General features: G+C 41.3%; 1 protein-coding gene across 1 annotated transcript; it reads right to left on the bottom strand.

Annotated features, from left to right (window-relative positions):
- Nucleotides 1–2,422: 2,422 nt before the first annotated feature.
- Nucleotides 2,423–9,374, bottom strand: LOC124545675. Its single transcript, XM_047124622.1, has 3 exons — nucleotides 9,308–9,374; nucleotides 7,222–7,345; nucleotides 2,423–2,771 (listed from the first exon to the last, which is right to left on the bottom strand). Exons 1-3 carry the CDS (start codon nucleotides 9,372–9,374, stop codon nucleotides 2,579–2,581), a joined length of 384 nt encoding a protein of 127 aa, XP_046980578.1. The 3' UTR covers nucleotides 2,423–2,578.
- Between the last annotated feature and the right edge of the window lie 9,543 nt (nucleotides 9,375–18,917).

The following is an 18,917-nucleotide window of genomic DNA, read 5'->3' as shown; positions in this document are numbered from 1 at the left end:
GATTCCTACATGTTCAGACAACATATACATGCAGAGAGTAATTGCTCTTTAGATGGTGCATACCATATTAGCAGTATTGATCAGTGTCAGTAGTTGGTCCTCTGAGTTTGTTCTATATGCTATGTTGAGCACCTGTCTTTATATTATGTTTCCTACTCTGTGTGTGGTTTTTTGTTGTACATCATAATCTGTAATTAGTTGCTTACCCTCTGTTTAATTGCTGTGCATTTCGTTTTGTCTGCCTGTGTGTGTGTTTTATGATTACTTATTGCCAATTTTGTATAGTTTCAGTGCTTTTTTGTTTATTTTATGTGGTATCTTTGTAACACTGCCAACTAACGCAACATTGTCTAGTACTGTGTAGGAAGGAATACCTCAACAATTTTTCCCAGCAGGCACCGAAAGAAAGAGGAGCGTCAACATCCAAAGAGATGTTGTCATAACCTTCATGACTTAGATGCCAGACGATGTGTTCTAGCTCAGTAACATAAGAACCAACATTGCAGTTCACAACCCAAACGCCTTAAGGAACGTGGGGGTCCTCAACTCGCCTGTCCAGTCCACTGATTCATTTCGAAAAGACCATATCTGGGATTGCGATGGGAAGATGTTCTGAATTTTAAGCATTTCGTGACCACTTGTTGACAAACTGCCTGTTAGCTTCTGACTCGGGTTCTACGGCAGAAATTTGTTTGATGATATTTCTGACATTTCACCAGCACATGTTTCTGGAGTTCTCAAAGCTTCACCCTCCATTGCTGGTCCACCCCTACTAATGGAGGGTGAAGCATACACAAAGCAAGCCACTCACGCTGGCGAAACATAAGAAAAATTATCAAAAAGACCTCAGCTGACGAATCCCAGCCAGGCAGTAAGACGTACACATTCACGGTGTTATTAATAAACTGATACAGTATCAATTTCAGGTATAGCTCGTTGTTGCTCATCCTGTTACGGCTACAAAAGCTTATTCGTGCCTGTGGGTGCCACATCTCATACTAATATTCATCATGGACATCAGTCCAATGAGATGAATATTGATTTGTGTAATATATGTTATGTTATCTAAGTCTCTACAAATCTAATAAACTAGCTGTTCTTGGCCATGCTTCACTGTGGCTGTCTGGTTAAATAGAAAAGCAAAAAAAGAGAAATCACTCGTTTCTAATGCATATGAGAACTGGATACACGTTCTAATCTCCTTCTCATCCTTGCCTCTCTCAGTCTTCTCCTGCACCTCTCTTTGTCCATCCCCTCCTCCACCCGATTTCCAGTTTCTCTGTCCATCAGCTCCTTCCCTCTTTTGGTGCATCCTCGCCTCCATATCTCTCTTTACCTCCTCCTGCCCACCTCTCTCCCCCCTGTATCCGTCCAACACCTCCTCGCCCTTTCTCTGCCCATCTTCTCCTGCCCTCTCCCTCAACTTTTTCTCCTGCCTCTGCCTCTCACCACTTCGTACTTTCTGTTTTCTACGTCAATGTTGCCCCACTCCTCTGTTCATGTCGAATTCCCCCCCCCCCCACTGCTGACAAACAGGCTTTGTTTATTGTTATTGGAAATTCAGATCTTGTAGTAGAATTCTAAAATAAGCAAATAAACCATAAATACAACTCTCCTGTTTGCTAATAGCGTTTCATTCCTATAAATTTCATAGATTTATTATACATACAAAACATATAGAGCCTATATGAGACCATTAGTTTATTAAGCAGCATGTAGAATTTCGATGTAAATCGGTAGAGCACTTTCTGAAATTTTTTGTAACATTGTTCCCCTTTATTTATGGCATATATATATTATACATATTAAATTAAATAGCCTACGAAGGTCTGAATATTCACGAGAGTACTTTGTGAGAATTTGAAGTAATTCGGTCAACAGTTTTTCGAGATCTTTGATAATATTGTTTCCCCTTTACATATTTCATATTTATTTATATATATCATATATATTAAAAAATAGGTATATAAAAGCACACACAAATTCACCTGAAATGTTTTGTCAGAATTTCGAAGCGATCAGTGAAGTACTTCCACATAATTTAGAGGTATAACAAAGATGCGGTTATTCTTTTATACGTGTAGTTATGTACCATATGACGCTCCAGTAGGTGTATAAAAACACGCTCCTGCTCCAGTGCAATATTGATCAAAATTTTTAAACAATTAGTGAAGAAATTTCGGAGACGCGAACGCAAACATTTACATTTTCATGTGTACACATGTAAGACTGGTGTGTTAAGGTATGAAATTTTTCCATCCCCATCAGTGAATGCTCAGGGTATATACAGTCTTATTTATTGCTAGGTGAGAGACCAGATGGAAACCAGAAAATAAATAAAGTTGTGTAGGAAACATTATTTCAGAATTTTGCTCCTAGAATAAGAGTTAAACTGGCTTTAGTAGCTAAACGAAGTCAGTAGTACATTTTTGAATTCTAAAGTTTATTCATTCTTTTGTAATACATTTTCGTTTACCGTTTTGAAAAATGAAAAGGAAGCTCTTGATATAGAAACAGGAAAAGTATTTTAAATGTGTAAACCGTAATGGAAGAAACGTTTATGAGAAACTAGAGCCTCCTATTTCTGGAATGTGCCAGCAGTCCACTCAGCCACTGTGGAAGGAAATGGACGCCCTCCAGCGGTCTTGCAGCGCCTGGTCCCCAGCAGCTCCGTCGCCCACCACCGGCTGTACCGGCTCCTGGTTGCTGGCGGCATCTCCGCTAGGGACAGCTGGTACGTCTGCAGGTTCCTGCGCCATCGCGGCCACAACCTGCAGACAAAGCGACAAAATGCTTTCGAAATTGACGCAACCATCAACTCTTTTTTCAGTCACCATGTCTTAAGAAAAATGTAGATGTGGTCGTATCATTTATCGATCTAGAAAAAGCGTTCGACAATGTACAAAGGTGCAAGGCGTTCGACATTCCCAGGGCAATAGATGTAAGTCAGAAAAAAACACAGATAATATGTACAACGATCAAAGAGTAAAAATAATAACGCAAGACCAAGAACGAAGTTCTGTGATTTTAAAGGTTTGAAGACAGGGATATAGACTTCTACCCCTACTGTTCAATCTGCAAACGGAAAAACCAGTGATGGAAATAAAAGGAATGTTCATCAATGGTATTAAAATTCAAGATGAAAGCATATCAATGATGAGATTCGGTTGTTGGTATTATTAGCGAAAGTGAGAAAGAATTACATGGCATGTTGGACAGATTGATGTCTTCCAAGCATGGATATGCACTGTGAGTGAAACGAAGAGAAGCAGCAGAAGTGAAATCCCGACAAGTGTACACCAAAACTGCAGATTAGGAGGTAGATGAAGTCAAGTACTCCTGCTACCTTGGAAGCACTACAACGCACCATGGAAGAGGCAAGGAAAATATAGAAAGCAGGCTCGGACAGGAAAGTGGGCATTCCTCGACCAAACAAGTCTATCACTGTAAACAATCGATCTTAATTTAAGGAAGAAATTTGTAAGAATGCATATCTGGAGTACAGCATTCTATGGAAGTGATAGTGGGAGAAACTGGGAAACAACAGAATCGAAGTGTCTGAAATGTGGGATTGGAGAAGTATGTTGAAAATTAGCTGGTCTGATAAGATGATAAATGGGGAGATTCTCTGCAGAATCGGCGAAGAGAGAAATATGTGAAAAACACTAACAGGAAGAACGGACAGGATGACTGGTCGTGTGTTAGGGCATATATAAATAACTTCCATGGCACTTAGGATATGTACAGGATAAAAACTGAAGGATAAGACGAAGATTGGTATATATCCAAGAAATAACTGAAGATGTTGCGTTGCAGCATATGCAACTCTGAGATCAAGAGGTTGGCACAGAAGAGGATTCGTGGTGAGCCGAATGAAACCATTCAGAAATTGATGACACAAAATTAGTCTCAGTGGAGTAGGACCTGAAAGAAATTGGAACCGATCACTCTAAATTTTCTTTGTAGATTGACCCGATCTAAGAAATCACCTAGATTACGTATCTTGTGACTTCGGAAAAGCATTTGACTCAATACCACACCAACGCTTATTAACGAAAGTACGATTTGATGTAGTTTCAAATACTGCTGAAGGCATAAACCATGCTCTTGCGAGTTCAGTTCTACACGAGCTGTTACTTTGTCGAAATCACATAGAGTGTTGTGGCGTAGCAGTAAAGTGCGTGCCTGGAAATCGAGAGGTTGCGAGACTGAATCCCGGCCGGAAATTTTCAGTTTGTTTGATCTATCCTTCACCTCTCTGTGATGTAAAAAATCATGAGGAACGACATGTGATTCGGACTCCGTGTTAAATTGTACTTTCATTTCCCCGGCTGGACAACTGGGTTGAATTAGTGACACGCAAATCGCCGAAGTCGCGTCTATTCAAAAGTCTTGCACCCGGTAATTGAGCCACAGGAAATGGGTTGGGAAGCCCTCGTGCCAAAACACCGCTTTCCGAAATTATAGATGGATTCTAAGATGGATCGCTGAACATCCTCTGTGTAGAAATTGCACTTTACTAACGAATGAAGTGGGATTCACACATAGAGTGACAATAAATTACAATAATAAACATGTGTGGGCCGATGCAAATCGATGGATGGGTAGGAATTGTGGGTGGCGCACTACTAGGGCCATACATTTCACCGACCAAATTAACAGGTGCTATTTATTGTCAACTGTCGAACGGAAAATTACACACAACCCTGGACGATGTCACCCTCGTGGAAAGGCAAGGAATGTAATTTAAGCAAGAGAGGTCACCTCCCGATTATCTATACTGCGACAGCGACTAACACAAACGTTGAGTGAGAGAGAAATTGGTCGAGCAGCCCCAGTGACATGCGCTTAATCACTCATATTTCTGTCTATGCGGATAACTGAAGGCAAAGTGTTATTCCATGGTATCGAGTAGGTACATACCTAAGAGGTGTGTGTGTGCCATGCATGTAACAAGATATGACAACAGCAGTCTGTATTTACCCGACTTGGTGGCTCTTTGAGAAAGAGGTATGAGGGATGTATCGGAACGAGTGGTAACCCCAGTGAGCAGCTGCTGTAGTGTCATTACACAGATGACCATAATAATACCCGTATCTCGACGATTATTTGTTTCCGGACATATGTTTCTACAAGTTCTCTTTCAAGATTTGACTAGTACCATCTCCTGTGGGACACATTGTTTAGACATCCTGTATATGTGAAACCATTCGCAGTTCTGGGCCCATTTTATCTATCACGGCACATGAAATACAAATGGCGTTGAGGAAGTCGAATGTGTAGACGGAAGCCGTAGGTTTTACAATCTTTACCCAGAAAGGTATGTGTGTTATATGAAAATATACATCAAAATTACGATTGACGGATGCCGTTCTCAGCTTGAAACAAACAGTAAGATTTTCCGATCTCAGATTGGACTATCAGCTTACTTGTTTATCACACGTAAAATATCTTGAAACGAGAACCTTTAATGCTCCAAACATTTTGATATATCTCAGTAGGTGGACACAAGTGAAGACATGTCATACCTTTTACTGTTTTGTAAAACCAATGTTTCATGCTGGCTCGATTGACGGAGTAGGATCTGTGGATTAACTCTCCCAAAAAAGTTAGAAAGCGTCCACCATCGGTGTGTTAGGGTGTCTACAGACAGCTTCATATTAATGATCATAAACAGCATATTCTTCGACATTAGTGAACCTTGATTTTGATGCACTGGAAATTCGTTACGATCTAGCATAGTTAATCTCACTGACAGATGTACACATGTACACATGTTTGCTGTTGCAGCAATGATTCCTTTTCGAATTGAGGTAAACAAGCACTACAGAAATCTAGATAAGACGGACATGCATGTGCTACACATTCGCGAAGAATGGCTTCAATGAGGTATTGTAAAGTTGCTAATAAACGAGGACCTAAAAATACAATGATTTCAAAACAACAAGTCTGATAAGCTATCTCCTAAAAATATTGATAAAAATTATTCACAAAAAAATCTAAAAATGTTTATGAAGAGCGAATTCCACCTACACAGTGTGTCTTCTGTAATGCTGCCGGTACGCAAGAGGTTTGTTTTGCATTCAGATCTTATTCCAGAGGTGTAGACATGTATTGTGACGGCTATTGGTCTTTCATTATCAGAAGGACTTTGGTAGACTACAGCAATACAAGGTGACTGAGGTACTAACAAGAAGTAGGATAGATGATGAATGATTAACCTCTATTAGAATCAATATATTGCTGTGAGGTTAGAAAAAGAGAAATCTGGTACTTTAGAGATATGGCGCGGAGTGATCTCGGCTGTTTTATATTGACACTGACGTCTAATCTTCATTCGAGATATTTCTTCAAAGAAGCCCAAATGTGGAAGAAGGTATCGTCTTGATGGAGATTAGCTGATCAATATCAGCTACGCTGTAATATCGGTTTAAATAGTCTCCAGCATTTTGCGTACTCAATTAAGAAAGGTATTGGGCATTATGTCACAGAACTGAACATAAATAAAATAAATAGTATTGGTCGTCAGTAAGATAGACATACCAAGCTGTCATCTAAATATTAATGGTGAACTTAATGCAGAAATAAATAAAAATTAGCGCACCTGGGAACTAACATTAACAACCAATGGGATAACTCGCAAGAAATTGAAGTCTGTATTAAAGGAGCCAGAGACAGGAACGTTTCCGAACAAGAGGAAGTGACATAGCTATGAAAGTTACCAACATTCGGGATGGACAAGCACTAGAAAACGAAAAGTAAGTACGTTTCTGCATTTTGTGAAGTGTTCAGTTTTGAGTTTCTAGGCATTTTGTAACAAGCTGTCAATCTTTGCACCACTCTGAAATCTTATTGAGATTTGACTGGGTTTTGTGCAGCATTTTTAAATAGTACTCAATTAGGGATAACTCCATCACATGCAGAAAGTATGAGATTACTATGGATATTGCCTACCAGGCCTTTAACGTGCAATACGAACAGCAAGGATCCCATCCCATTACATTTTGCTGTGGAACGCCTGATGTTACTTTCACACCTGTCGACGAGTCTTCATCCAAGCTCTCACGTTGCGTCTTCACTACCAAGAAATTGTCATTTCAGTCCCAGATGTCATTTGAGACAAACCAAATGGCCGTGCTTTGGGCTGATAAGCTTTGGTGCAGTACCAACTCATATGCTATCGCTTATGCGAAGCGAAGGTCGAAACGCAGTCGCACTTACCACGAGAGCCAGACAGAGGAACAGGAGAGATTTGGTGGAGGCTGCCATGACGACTGATGCAGCTCTGGCGTCTCCTCGTCCCTTATATACACGATGCAGTAGCGACGACTGCGTGCTCTGTGAACTGGAAGAGAGAATCAAATATCGCGTGAGGCCTGCTGTTGCAGCTGTCTGCATCGACAAACAACAAATTTTGTTAAGGTGCCGGAAATGTGTATTGCGCAGAAGGAAGAAATGACACCTTAGGCGAAGTCGCTAATACGCGTCTGTGTAGTGGCGCTGCCGATTCGGCTCCTGGTGGTGGATGAAATTGTCACTGCCAGTATTTCGCCATTGATTGGGGAAGATGTGATTAAGTACAGTTCTGATCACTCTCTCTGTTGCGCTAATCGTATACAAGTGAAGTTCCTGAGACATACCTGTACTGAGTCTCACCTCTATCTATGTTAATGATGTAGAATGTAGCAATGAGTTAAAATTTCGCAGAAAGTACCGGATCCAACAACGTTTATATATTAGTGGATACACGAAAAATTTGTCCATAGCTTTCCATCCCATGTTCATCTGCTTAAAAGGACATTTACACTGTATCGATATATGATGGTCTCAAGAAAAGCCTTTCAAAAATTTTAAAACTATTGGAATAAGTACATTTAATGGTAATTCATTTGTTAAAGAGCTAAACTTCAAGGTCTATACATAAATTCCGCTAGAATATGTAGAACAACTTAAACTGGAAAGAACACAAGCAAAATGTTGTGGGGAAGGCGAACCAAAGACTGCGTTTTGTTGGCAAAAACTTATAAGATGCAACAGATCTACTAAAGAGACTGCCTACACTATGTTTGTCCGTCCTCTTTTGGAGTACTGCTCTGTGCGATGTGGGATCCTGAACAGATAACATTAATGGAGTACACCGAGAAAGTTCAATGAAGGGCAGCACGTTTTGTATTATCGAGAAATAGGAGAGACAGCATCACGGACATGATACAGGTTTTGGGGTGGACATCATTAAAAGAAAGGCGTTTCTCTTCTCACGAAATTTCAATCATCAACTGCCCCTTCCGAATCCGAAAATATTTTGCTGACGCATACCTACATAGGGAGAAACAATCATCATAATAAAATAAGGGAAACCAGAACTGGCATGGAAAGATATAGGTGTTCGTTTTTATCGAGTGCTGTTGGAGGATGAAAAATAGAGAATTATTGTGAACGTGATTTGATGAACCCTCTGCCAGGCGCTTGAGATTTGCAGGATATGAATGTAGATGTACATGTAGACGTAGATGTAGACGTAGAAGAGTTGCCTTCTTAAATCCAAGAGAAGGTGGAATGTTGTAACACAATGGAGGGAACAAAAGGGTAGTATCAAAAATCTCTTTGCTCTTTTCTAGGAGAAGCCTTGTACAGGATGTAGGCAAGTGCTATGTCCATCATAGTGCGACTCCCCGGAAACGCTGTCTCTGACAATGGATACACTACACCGTGATCGTCGGACTTGGGCAAGTGGTGTACTGGTTTTAACCAATTTAAGACGAGTTTTTGATAAATAATACGGACTTTCGGGCACGGAAGTAGCATTGTGGCACATAGTTTGAGCTTCCATAGTGCCCTGTTCCAACTGGATGCGAAGATCGATCAACAATCGAGATGCATTGCACATGAGTAAATGAATTTTAGCATTCAGTAATGTACTACATTCTTTCTAAAACCACCGAAAGGTTTGTCATTTATCTGTTCTCCCAAGGTGAAGAAATGAATGATACTTTCGACATGAAAGCAGATCTTAAAATGTTTCCTTCACAGTGTAGTGTAATTACTCACTTGTATGTGACCTGTTATCTAAGTACTAAAAGTGAGTATATATTTCATGTACACCAATGCATAATTGTGTATGGTTTTCCTTCAAATTTTTATGTAATAACAAGAAATCAAAGGAACAATTTGTGCCTTTTTTAAACTACGGCATTACTGAACTACATATCGCTAAAATGAGAATTAGATACTATTTCTACATCGTACTAAAATTGCTTCCAGTCCTCCAGCTTTATAACTTAGATTGTATTAGCAAAGAACGTATTACTACAGTTATTTATAGTCTTTGATCGCATATGAACTTCATTCTGATTACTAGTTCTGATGTTAGCCATCTTCAGATCTGTTACAAGAGATATAAAAGAATAATACTAATTAACGACTATATCACAACAAATACAATAAACTGCAATTTAAATTTGTACAGCCTCTACGTCACAGTGCCCAAACATACCAATTGTTCCCACTGCTCAATTCAAATTTATCCTGTCGTAAGTTTTTCTTTAGAACATGTACACGCCACAACTTAAAATTGCTTCATATGAATGATATCAGCACCTTTAAATAATTGTGCATAGACAAGGTAGCTGCCCCACTTCCTAATACTGAATAATGTAACTTTCAAATAAGCAATCGTTTAAAAACATTTAAATTTTCATTAGAAGCTGATACGAATATTCATTTATGTTTTAGAACTGTTGTTTTTTGTCGACTTCATTCCTAAGCCTGGTTTGATCTAGCTCTCCACTCTATTATTCGCTGTTCAAGCCTCTTCACCTCCAAATAACTATTGTAACCTACATCCTTCTGAACCTGCTTCCTGTATTCAGCTGTTGGTATTACTTTTCTTCACAGACACCATATATCAAAATCATCTTTCTCCTGTTGTTCGGATGTTTACCGTCCACATTTCCCTTTCACACAAACCTAAACTTCAAACAGTACTTTCAGAAAAGACTTCCTAACAATTTAAGTTATATTAGGTCTTAACAAATATGAAGAGCACAAGGCAAAAATGATGATAGTCAACTTTTTCCCATTCTGAGGTTAGGACAGGAATTTGTAGCTCAAATACGGCCGAATTTGTAGGGAGGTGTACACAGCAAGAATGCTGGCAGCTACTAAGTTATTTACCATTTTATTTTTGTTGTAAAACTGATGAATGTCATCTGTGTTCATGGCACATATGATGAAAGTCATTTCATGAGGCTGGCAAAACCTGCTTGATCAGGAGTTCAACGTGCTGTCTTCATTCTTTTGTTTACTTTATGTTTGTGGTTAGAAAGCTGCCAAAGTTAATAGCTTGTGTTCTTGGTAGTAGTTTCTGAGAAAATGAGTGAATTAAGTGAGTCAAGTGTGGATGAAGATTGTGAAAACGTCAGTAAACCTAGCACAAAGAAGAGAAAATCCCATGGAAGGGTAAGAGATGTGATGAAAAAACTTAAAGTGTGTACTCACAAAAATGGGTCTGATTGCAGATGTAAAAGACTGCAGTGTTTTGATAGAGTTTGTGAAGGTGAGAGAAAAAGATTAATGTCTCATTTTAATAGTTTAGAATCTAATGATGGTCAGTCCACATACTTGGCGGGCTTATCAATGTTTATGACGTCAAAAATCGCAGACCAAGAAAGCCTGAAAATGAATCTAGTTTTAATGATAAGAACTACACCTACACAGTAAGAATAATGGATGGTGATAATTTTATTGACACCCCTGTGTGTTATAAAGCATTTTTGTCTATTTTGGATGTAACTGGAAGAAGGGTTCAAACTATTCAAACGAGTCTGAAAGAAACAGGTGAACCTCCAACAGACAAGAGAGGAAAGTATGACCACAGACATTGTAGGACCTCAGAAGAAGTTAAGCAAAGTGTCACTGATCACAGTGCATCGTTTAAGGGCCGTAAAAAGCATTATAGTTTCGATAAAACTAAAAAAATATACTTGCCAGACACTTTAAATTTGAAAAAATGTACACATTGCACAAAACGGGTATGCCTAGTGGTAATATTGTGTCCTATGAATATTATAGACAGATATTCGTATCTAAGCTTAACATAGCTTTCGGATATCCCAGAAGCGACACCTGCAGTGCATGTGACAGGTACCAAGCAGAAATGAAAGCTCTAAACCTCCAGCTGGAACAGACTAATGATGACAAGGAAAAAGCAAATATTTTAAGCAGAATTAAGACAAAACAATGTGAGAATGAACAACACTTGAGGAAAGTTAACATGTTTTATGACACTAAGAGAAAATGTAGGAAAATTTCAAGGAAAAGGGAGGATACTCAGGCACTTACTACTGATTTTTAAAAAAATGTAAGCTTACCTAATTTGACCACAAATGACGTTTACTACCGCCAATTGTCACTGTATTTGTTCAATGTGCACAGCCTATCTAAGGGAAATGCAACTTTTTTTGCTTACTCAGAAACAGAAGGAGGTAAAGGTGCAGACGAAGTAGTATCGATGTTGCACTATTATATCTTCACCATGTTACAGTCCAATGTCAAAAATTTGTACATATTTTGCAATTCTTGTAGCGGACAGAACCAGAACTACACCATGTTTCGCTTCTGTCATTATGTGGTACAGATCCTTAAAAACTAGACTGCATAGCAATTATATTCCCTATTCGCGGCCACTCTTACCTAGAATGCGATAGAGATATGGCCCTGATAAACGGCAAATTTCCCACAGAGATACCAGAACATTGGGTAAATGAAATAAAGAATGCCAGAGTAAGGCCTTCGCCTTTCACTGTGATTGAAGCTGACCAAAACCTATTTAGAGAATGGACTGCTTTTTTGGAAAATCAATATCACAAGAAATGCCCATTTGCTACACGACCAATTCGTGAATTAAAATTTTCGAAAGACTATTGTAGGTTAGTTGAACACAGACCATCTTACACTGGGTACTTTCTGATGTCACCGATCCTAACACAACACCAGATTACCAAGCTTTCAAGAGAGACAGAAGAACCTGGAGATAATACGTCCTTCTCTTTACCACCAATTCTGCGTGAAGGTAAGAGAAAATGACGCAACACTTTACCTTTGCTTTCACATATCAGTAATCTATAAACCTATAATGAGTTATATGGTGTCACCGCCAGACACCACACTTGCTAGGTGGTAACCTATAAATCGGACACGGTTCGTTAGTATACGTCGGACCCACGTGTCGCCACTATCAGTGCCCGAGCGAGGTGGCGCAGTGGTTAGACACTGGACTCGCATTCGGAAGGACGACGGTTCAATCCCGCGTCCGGCCATCCTGATTTAGGTTTTCCGTGATTTCCCTAAATCACTCCAGGCAAATGCCGGGATGGTTCCTCTGAAAGGGCACGGCCGACTTCCTTCCCCATCCTTCCCTAATCCGATGAGACCGATGACCACGCTGTCTGGTCTCCTTCCCCAAACCAACCAACCAACCACTATCAGTGATTGCAGACCGAGCGCCGCCACACGGCAGGTGTAGTCTAGAGAGACTCTCCAGCACTCGCCCCATTTGTACAGCCGACTTTGCTAGCGATAGATCACTGTCTACATACGCTCTCATTTGTCGAGACGACAGTTTAGCGTAGGCTTCAGCTACGTCATTTGCTATGAGCTAGCAAGGCGCCATATTCTTCAAGAATGTATTCTGAACTGATAATATTGTGAATCATGTACCGTCAAGAGCGACGTTCATCATTAATGGATTAAAGTTAAGTATCAAACAAATTACGTCCGCTTTCTGAATTCTAATTCCTTGTCGTGTTCCAGACCTCACGTCAGTATAGTCCCTCACTCCTCACGCCAGCCTGCGTGAGCTAAAACGCGTGAATTTCGGCCTCCTCTAGTAACATGGTGTTGGCACTTCCGCCAACACAACAAGTTGTAGAATAATACCTCATAACAATAGTGTAACCTTGAAAGTAATTAAAACTTATCAGTATAGGAAATATTTTTGCCGTTATTGCAACAGATATTTAGTTAGGTTGTTAGTTAAATTCATAATACTCTATGTAAGTAGGTAGGTTACTATTTTATGACAAAAACCACAAGCAGGTTCCCTTGTTTTAGCTCAAAAGTTTGCTTATTTCGAGATCTGATTAAAGTAAAACCTGGAAAGTACCAAGTCCTGGAGCATCTGAAGCAGTTTTGCAGTCCATCTGCTCAAAAGTACTTTGAAGAACTTCCTCATTGACAAAATGTAAGTTGTAATTAACAGAGTTAAAATAAAATCTATATGGGCCTAATGTGTTAAAATCTAGAGTATTATAAATCTTATAAAATAAACAGTAGACAGAATCTGTTTACAGGTTACAAGATCCACTGAAGAAGCACAGAAAGATAGTGGGCTTTCATCGTTTTTACCAAGTTTTTCATGACTACCATCACTTTTACCATGTTTTTGTGTACCTATTTAAGTTTTTGATTAATAAAGTATCTTAAAATTGAAAATGTGTTTATTGTATTACATTTATCACCTAAACAAATGGATATAGGACAAGAAAAATGTTATTGCGATAGTTATACTGTGAACGTTTATGATATACGAGAGACTAGAGCAGAAAATTCGTCGTCCTGAAAAGTTACAAAAAAGTGACTATCATCATTTTTGACTTGTGCACTTCATATCTCTTTTCCAAGATGTCTTTCATGCTATAGCCAGTCTGCATTTTATATTCCTTCTACGTCGTCTATCATCAGTTAATTTTCCGCCCAAATAGTAAAACTCATCTACTACTTTTAGTATCTCATTTCCTACTCCAATTTCTTTGGCATCACCTTCAGCATCACCTGACGTATTTCGACTACATTTCATTACTCTTGATTTACTTTTGTTGCTGTTCATCTTATAACCTCTCTTCAAGTATTACGTTACAGGATCCTTCGTTGTTTCTGCCAGAATTACCATGTCGGCGGCAAAGCTCGATGTTTTCATTGCTTCTCCTTATACTTTTCCCTGTGCTTCAACTACGACAAAATAAAATTAAAAGAAAAGCAAAATAGTGAGAACTTTGCGTCCTAAGTTGTTCTTATTAAAATAATGGAAGACTAACTGAAAAAGCATTGTGGTCCAAAATTATTTAGGTGTATATGATTGCACATATTTTCTTTTCTATGTATACGTAATTATTTAGTTTCGTTTTCTTAATTCATGCTGTAAGCCAAGCACCGTCTTGTGGACATCGTTGAATATTCCCGCTTCACGCCCTGTAGTTCCGATAAATGGTGGCTATACGTAGCCTTCAACATTGCGTCTATAACGGAGGTGCATTCCAAGCAGAGAGCTGTCATTGAGTTTCTTTTGGCGGACAACTGGTGCATCGCAGATATTCATAGGTGTTTGCAGAATTTTTACGGAGATCTGGCAGTGAATAAAAGTACAGTGAGGCGTGAGGTGAGGCGTCTGTCAGCACCGCAACAAGCTCACGCAAACCTTCTGATCTCCACGCGCCGACCACACACAGATGGGACTCCTTCAATGTTGGAAGGTGCGAATACTCACATTCGTGGTTATCGACGTGTCTCAGTCCAGTATCTCATTGCTCAACTGAACGTCTCTGTTAGTTGTGGTGACATAATCGTCCATTAGTTGGAGCGATAGTCGCAGGCGATGAAACATGTGTTCATCTCTTCGAATCGCAAACAAAATGGCAATTTCTGCAATGGCGCCACACCGCTTGTCCTCCGAAGAAAAAATTCAAAGCATCACCCTCAGCCGGCAAAGTCCTGGCGATGGTCTTCTGGGACTCTGAAGGGGTCATTCTGTTTGATGTCCTCCGTCATGATGCAACGATCAGCTGTGAAGTGTACTGTGCTACACTCATAAAATTCAAAAAACAAATTCAGCGTGTTCATCGCCACAAAAATGCAAACGAACTTCTCTATGGAAAAGCAAGGCCTCACTCAAGTCCACGCAACCGAAAGGAGCTCACAGAATTTCTTCTTCTTCCTCATCTACCCTACAACTCGGATCTCGCCTCTCGTACTTTGTGTCTGCCGTCTGTTTGGTTCAATGAAGGAGGCACTCTGTGGAAAGCAGCATGTGGATAATGACGATGTTATTGATGCAGCAAGGCGTTGGCATCGAGGTGGTAACGTGCGGGCACGCCCAGTAAGGTGTCTTATACCGGTCGCATTGAACGGAGACTATGTTTAAAAATAAGTTTTTGTAGCGAAAACGCTGGGGAATAATATAGTGTATTTCAATGTGAAATGAAACCAACATGCTTTCAGGAAAAAATGTATTGCATTGCTTTTCGAATGCCCCTCGTAGATGGGTCTTGGGAACTTTGTGCGACAGGTTCAAGAGTTCTTGAATATTTCTGACAGCATGTTCGGCAGCTAACAGATGTGTACCAAAAGCAAAGATTCTATTCGTAATACGTAAAGTGGCGTAGGTGCAGAGCGCACTAGTAGGGGACAGTGGTGTCAAAAGATGAAGAGAGTGATTTGCTTCTAGTTGTTGCATCGAATTAGTTTGCGTTTGAGGATAGGCAACCCACTGATTAAATTTCCAACGCAGGCTACCGTACAGAATCAAGTTTTTGTTTGTAAATTGGAGAAACAAAATCTTTCTGGCATTCTGTAGATGTTTGCTCCAGGTTTCGTCTTTTATACACTCCTGGAAATGGAAAAAAGAACACATTGACACCGGTGTGTCAGACCCACCATACTTGCTCCGGACACTGCGAGAGGGCTGTACAAGCAATGATCACACGCACGGCACAGCGGACACACCAGGAACCGCGGTGTTGGCCGTCGAATGGCGCTAGCTGCGCAGCATTTGTGCACCGCCGCCGTCAGTGTCAGCCAGTTTGCCGTGGCATACGGAGCTCCATCGCAGTCTTTAACACTGGTAGCATGCCGCGACAGCGTTGACGTGAACCGTATGTGCAGTTGACGGACTTTGAGCGAGGGCGTATAGTGGGCATGCGGGAGGCCGGGTGGACGTACCGCCGAATTGCTCAACACGTGGGGCGTGAGGTCTCCACAGTACATCGATGTTGTCGCCAGTGGTCGGCGGAAGGTGCACGTGCCCGTCGACCTGGGACCGGACCGCAGCGACGCACGGATGCACGCCAAGACCGTAGGATCCTACGCAGTGCCGTAGGGGACCGCACCGCCACTTCCCAGCAAATTAGGGACACTGTTGCTCCTGGGGTATCGGCGAGGACCATTCGCAACCGTCTCCATGAAGCTGGGCTACGGTCCCGCACACCGTTAGGCCGTCTTCCGCTCACGCCCCAACATCGTGCAGCCCGCCTCCAGTGGTGTCGCGACAGGCGTGAATGGAGGGACGAATGGAGACGTGTCGTCTTCAGCGATGAGAGTCGCTTCTGCCTTGGTGCCAATGATGGTCGTATGCGTGTTTGGCGCCGTGCAGGTGAGCGCCACAATCAGGACTGCGTACGACCGAGGCACACAGGGCCAACACCCGGCATCATGGTGTGGGGAGCGATCTCCTACACTGGCCGTACACCACTGGTGATCGTCGAGGGGACACTGAATAGTGCACGGTACATCCAAACCGTCATCGAACCCATCGTTCTACCATTCCTAGACCGGCAAGGGAACTTGCTGTTCCAACAGGACAATGCACGTCCGCATGTATCCCGTGCCACCCAACGTGCTCTAGAAGGTGTAAGTCAACTACCCTGGCCAGCAAGATCTCCGGATCTGTCCCCCATTGAGCATGTTTGGGACTGGATGAAGCGTCGTCTCACGCGGTCTGCACGTCCAGCACGAACGCTGGTCCAACTGAGGCGCCAGGTGGAAATGGCATGGCAAGCCGCTCCACAGGACTACATTCAGCATCTCTACGATCGTCTCCATGGGAGAATAGCAGCCTGCATTGCTGCAAAAGGTGGATATACACTGTACTAGTGCCGACATTGTGCATGCTCTGTTGCATGTCTATGTGCCTGTGGTTCTGTCAGTGTGATCATGTGACGTATCTGACCTCAGGAATGTGTCAATAAAGTTTCCCCTTCCTGGGACAATGAATTCACGGTGTTCTTATTTCAATTTCCAGGAGTGTATATTAGTTGATGTTGATCTTCTATATGACAAGGAGATTAGGGTTTAACATCTTGTTGATGAAGTGGTCGGTAGAGTTGGTGGGCAGTTTCAGAGTGGACAAGTGTGAGGAAGGAAGCCAGTCATGTCCTTTTCAAAGGAACCATCCTAGCATTTGTGCAGTGTCCACAGTGAACGGTTGGCTGGTGCTATCCTAACGAGCAACAGTGCCCAGAAGAAAGTGGCCTGTAGTCAGCTGTCAATGCGGGGCACGAAGGGCTTTTGTGGTATCCAGGGCCGGTGGTTCAGGTTGTGCTTTGGGGGGGGGGGGGGGGGGTGAGAGGAGACGGCTACAGATATCGTGATTAATAACATCTCTCAGAAGCTAGTGTTGAAGCCGTTGTCAGTGCCTCCACGGCTTGTCGACTGTCACTGTGGAATGCAGTTTTTGGTATTGCTGAGACTGGTAGGTCGGGTTGTGTTTGGAAATGGATGGCCAGTGTCATAATCAGTTCCTGGGGTGACCTAGTAAAAGACAGTTCTTTGTGGAGCCACGTCAGGGACCTCAATTAGCTGCCGTGTGGGACTGTACGAGATGTGATCACGATCGGCGTGGGTGAGGTTGCTGTGTGGACAACAAGCTGATGGAGTGATTGCTGTCTTTCCCAGTCTGACGCATAGCACCTCAGTGGAGGCAGGGAACAGTAGATCATAAGAATCATAACCTGAGTGCTTCTGACAATTAATGGTAGCGTCATGTAGACCTTGTGACTGGTGTGGTACATAGTGTTATATGAGAACGTGCACTAAGTGTAGCCACTACCTGAGTGGAAGTCTGACAATGCTGAGTATAGGGTTGTTTGTATTAGTAGCATGCAGGTTGTAGAGCAGTGTGTGTTGTGTTAAAGAATGGGCCTCATTGTTTCAGTACACCCAGCGGCATGATTAACCAAATTAAGTATATGTTAGTTGTTTTTTTACGATTGTGAATCATTTGTTTATTCAATGGTTTTAAGAACTGATTGTGTATTGAATTTTTGTGACTGAACTAGTGGTTGAATCATCTGTATAAAGATTTATATTGCTTTATGTGAATGAATTGTCATATTGTAGTGGTATAATTGTTTAAATAGTGTGAAGTATGGGTAGCTTGATAGTGTTGTTGGTAGCTGGCGTCTTAGTTCTTGGGTGTCGATAATAATGGTGGCTCAAGATGTACTTAGAAGTTATGTTTTTGAGTCTCCACAGAGCTCAGTTTGTTGTGTTTCTGTATTAAGATTTCATATTTTCAGTTTGTTAAAATAGACCTATGATGAAGTCCCTATTTGAGTTTCTTCAGGTGCTTCTAACAACAAAATATGAGGAAAGGGCCAGTTTCAGGAATAAAATTAAATGTTTCATTACCTATGACTGTACTACCTGTTCTCGTATCAAGAAGAGGAAGTTTCTGTCATCTGTTCTCTTGAGTAATGCAATAGAAAAAGTGAACCAACATGTTATCCAACCGAACGGGCACACAGCATTAAAAATTGTACTTCCAATAACAGTGGAGTGTAGATGTGAGGTTTGGGACAGTGAACCATCAGCTCATTGGCTCATGTTTGAGGGATGGAATTCTTAACATGCAAAAGTATTGCAAACACCTAACTGATTATCTTCCACAGATGCTAGAAGACGTTTCTCCATAGACTAGCAGGAACAATTGGTACCAACAAGACGGCTCTCCAGCGCACATGAAGTACTACAGCACGTCTTCACAAACTGTTTCACCAACAGGCCAGTGCAGTGCTAAGCATACTGGACTCGCATTCAGGAGGTCGATGGTTGAAACCAGCATTTCAGAATTCTGATTTACGTTTTAT

The sequence above is a fragment of the Schistocerca americana genome, chromosome 8, assembly GCF_021461395.2.
Source record: "Schistocerca americana isolate TAMUIC-IGC-003095 chromosome 8, iqSchAmer2.1, whole genome shotgun sequence".
Classification (NCBI taxonomy): Eukaryota; Metazoa; Arthropoda; class Insecta; order Orthoptera; family Acrididae; genus Schistocerca; species Schistocerca americana.
The sequence above is the reverse complement of the archived record's forward strand: the minus strand, read 5'-3'. Positions and strand labels throughout refer to the sequence as shown.

Bases quoted from the DNA above. Each gene is read 5' to 3' on its own strand.
- LOC124545675 (XM_047124622.1), bottom strand. From the start codon at position 9,374: ATGGCTAACATCAGAACTAGTAATCAGAATGAAGTTCATATGCGATCA. The intron at 7,346-9,307 runs GTAATACGTTCT...TCTCTCTTCCAG, and splicing joins AAAGACTATAAATAACTGTA to TTCACAGAGCACGCAGTCGT. The intron at 2,772-7,221 runs GTAAGTGCGACT...CTTTGTCTGCAG, and splicing joins TCCTCTGTCTGGCTCTCGTG to GTTGTGGCCGCGATGGCGCA.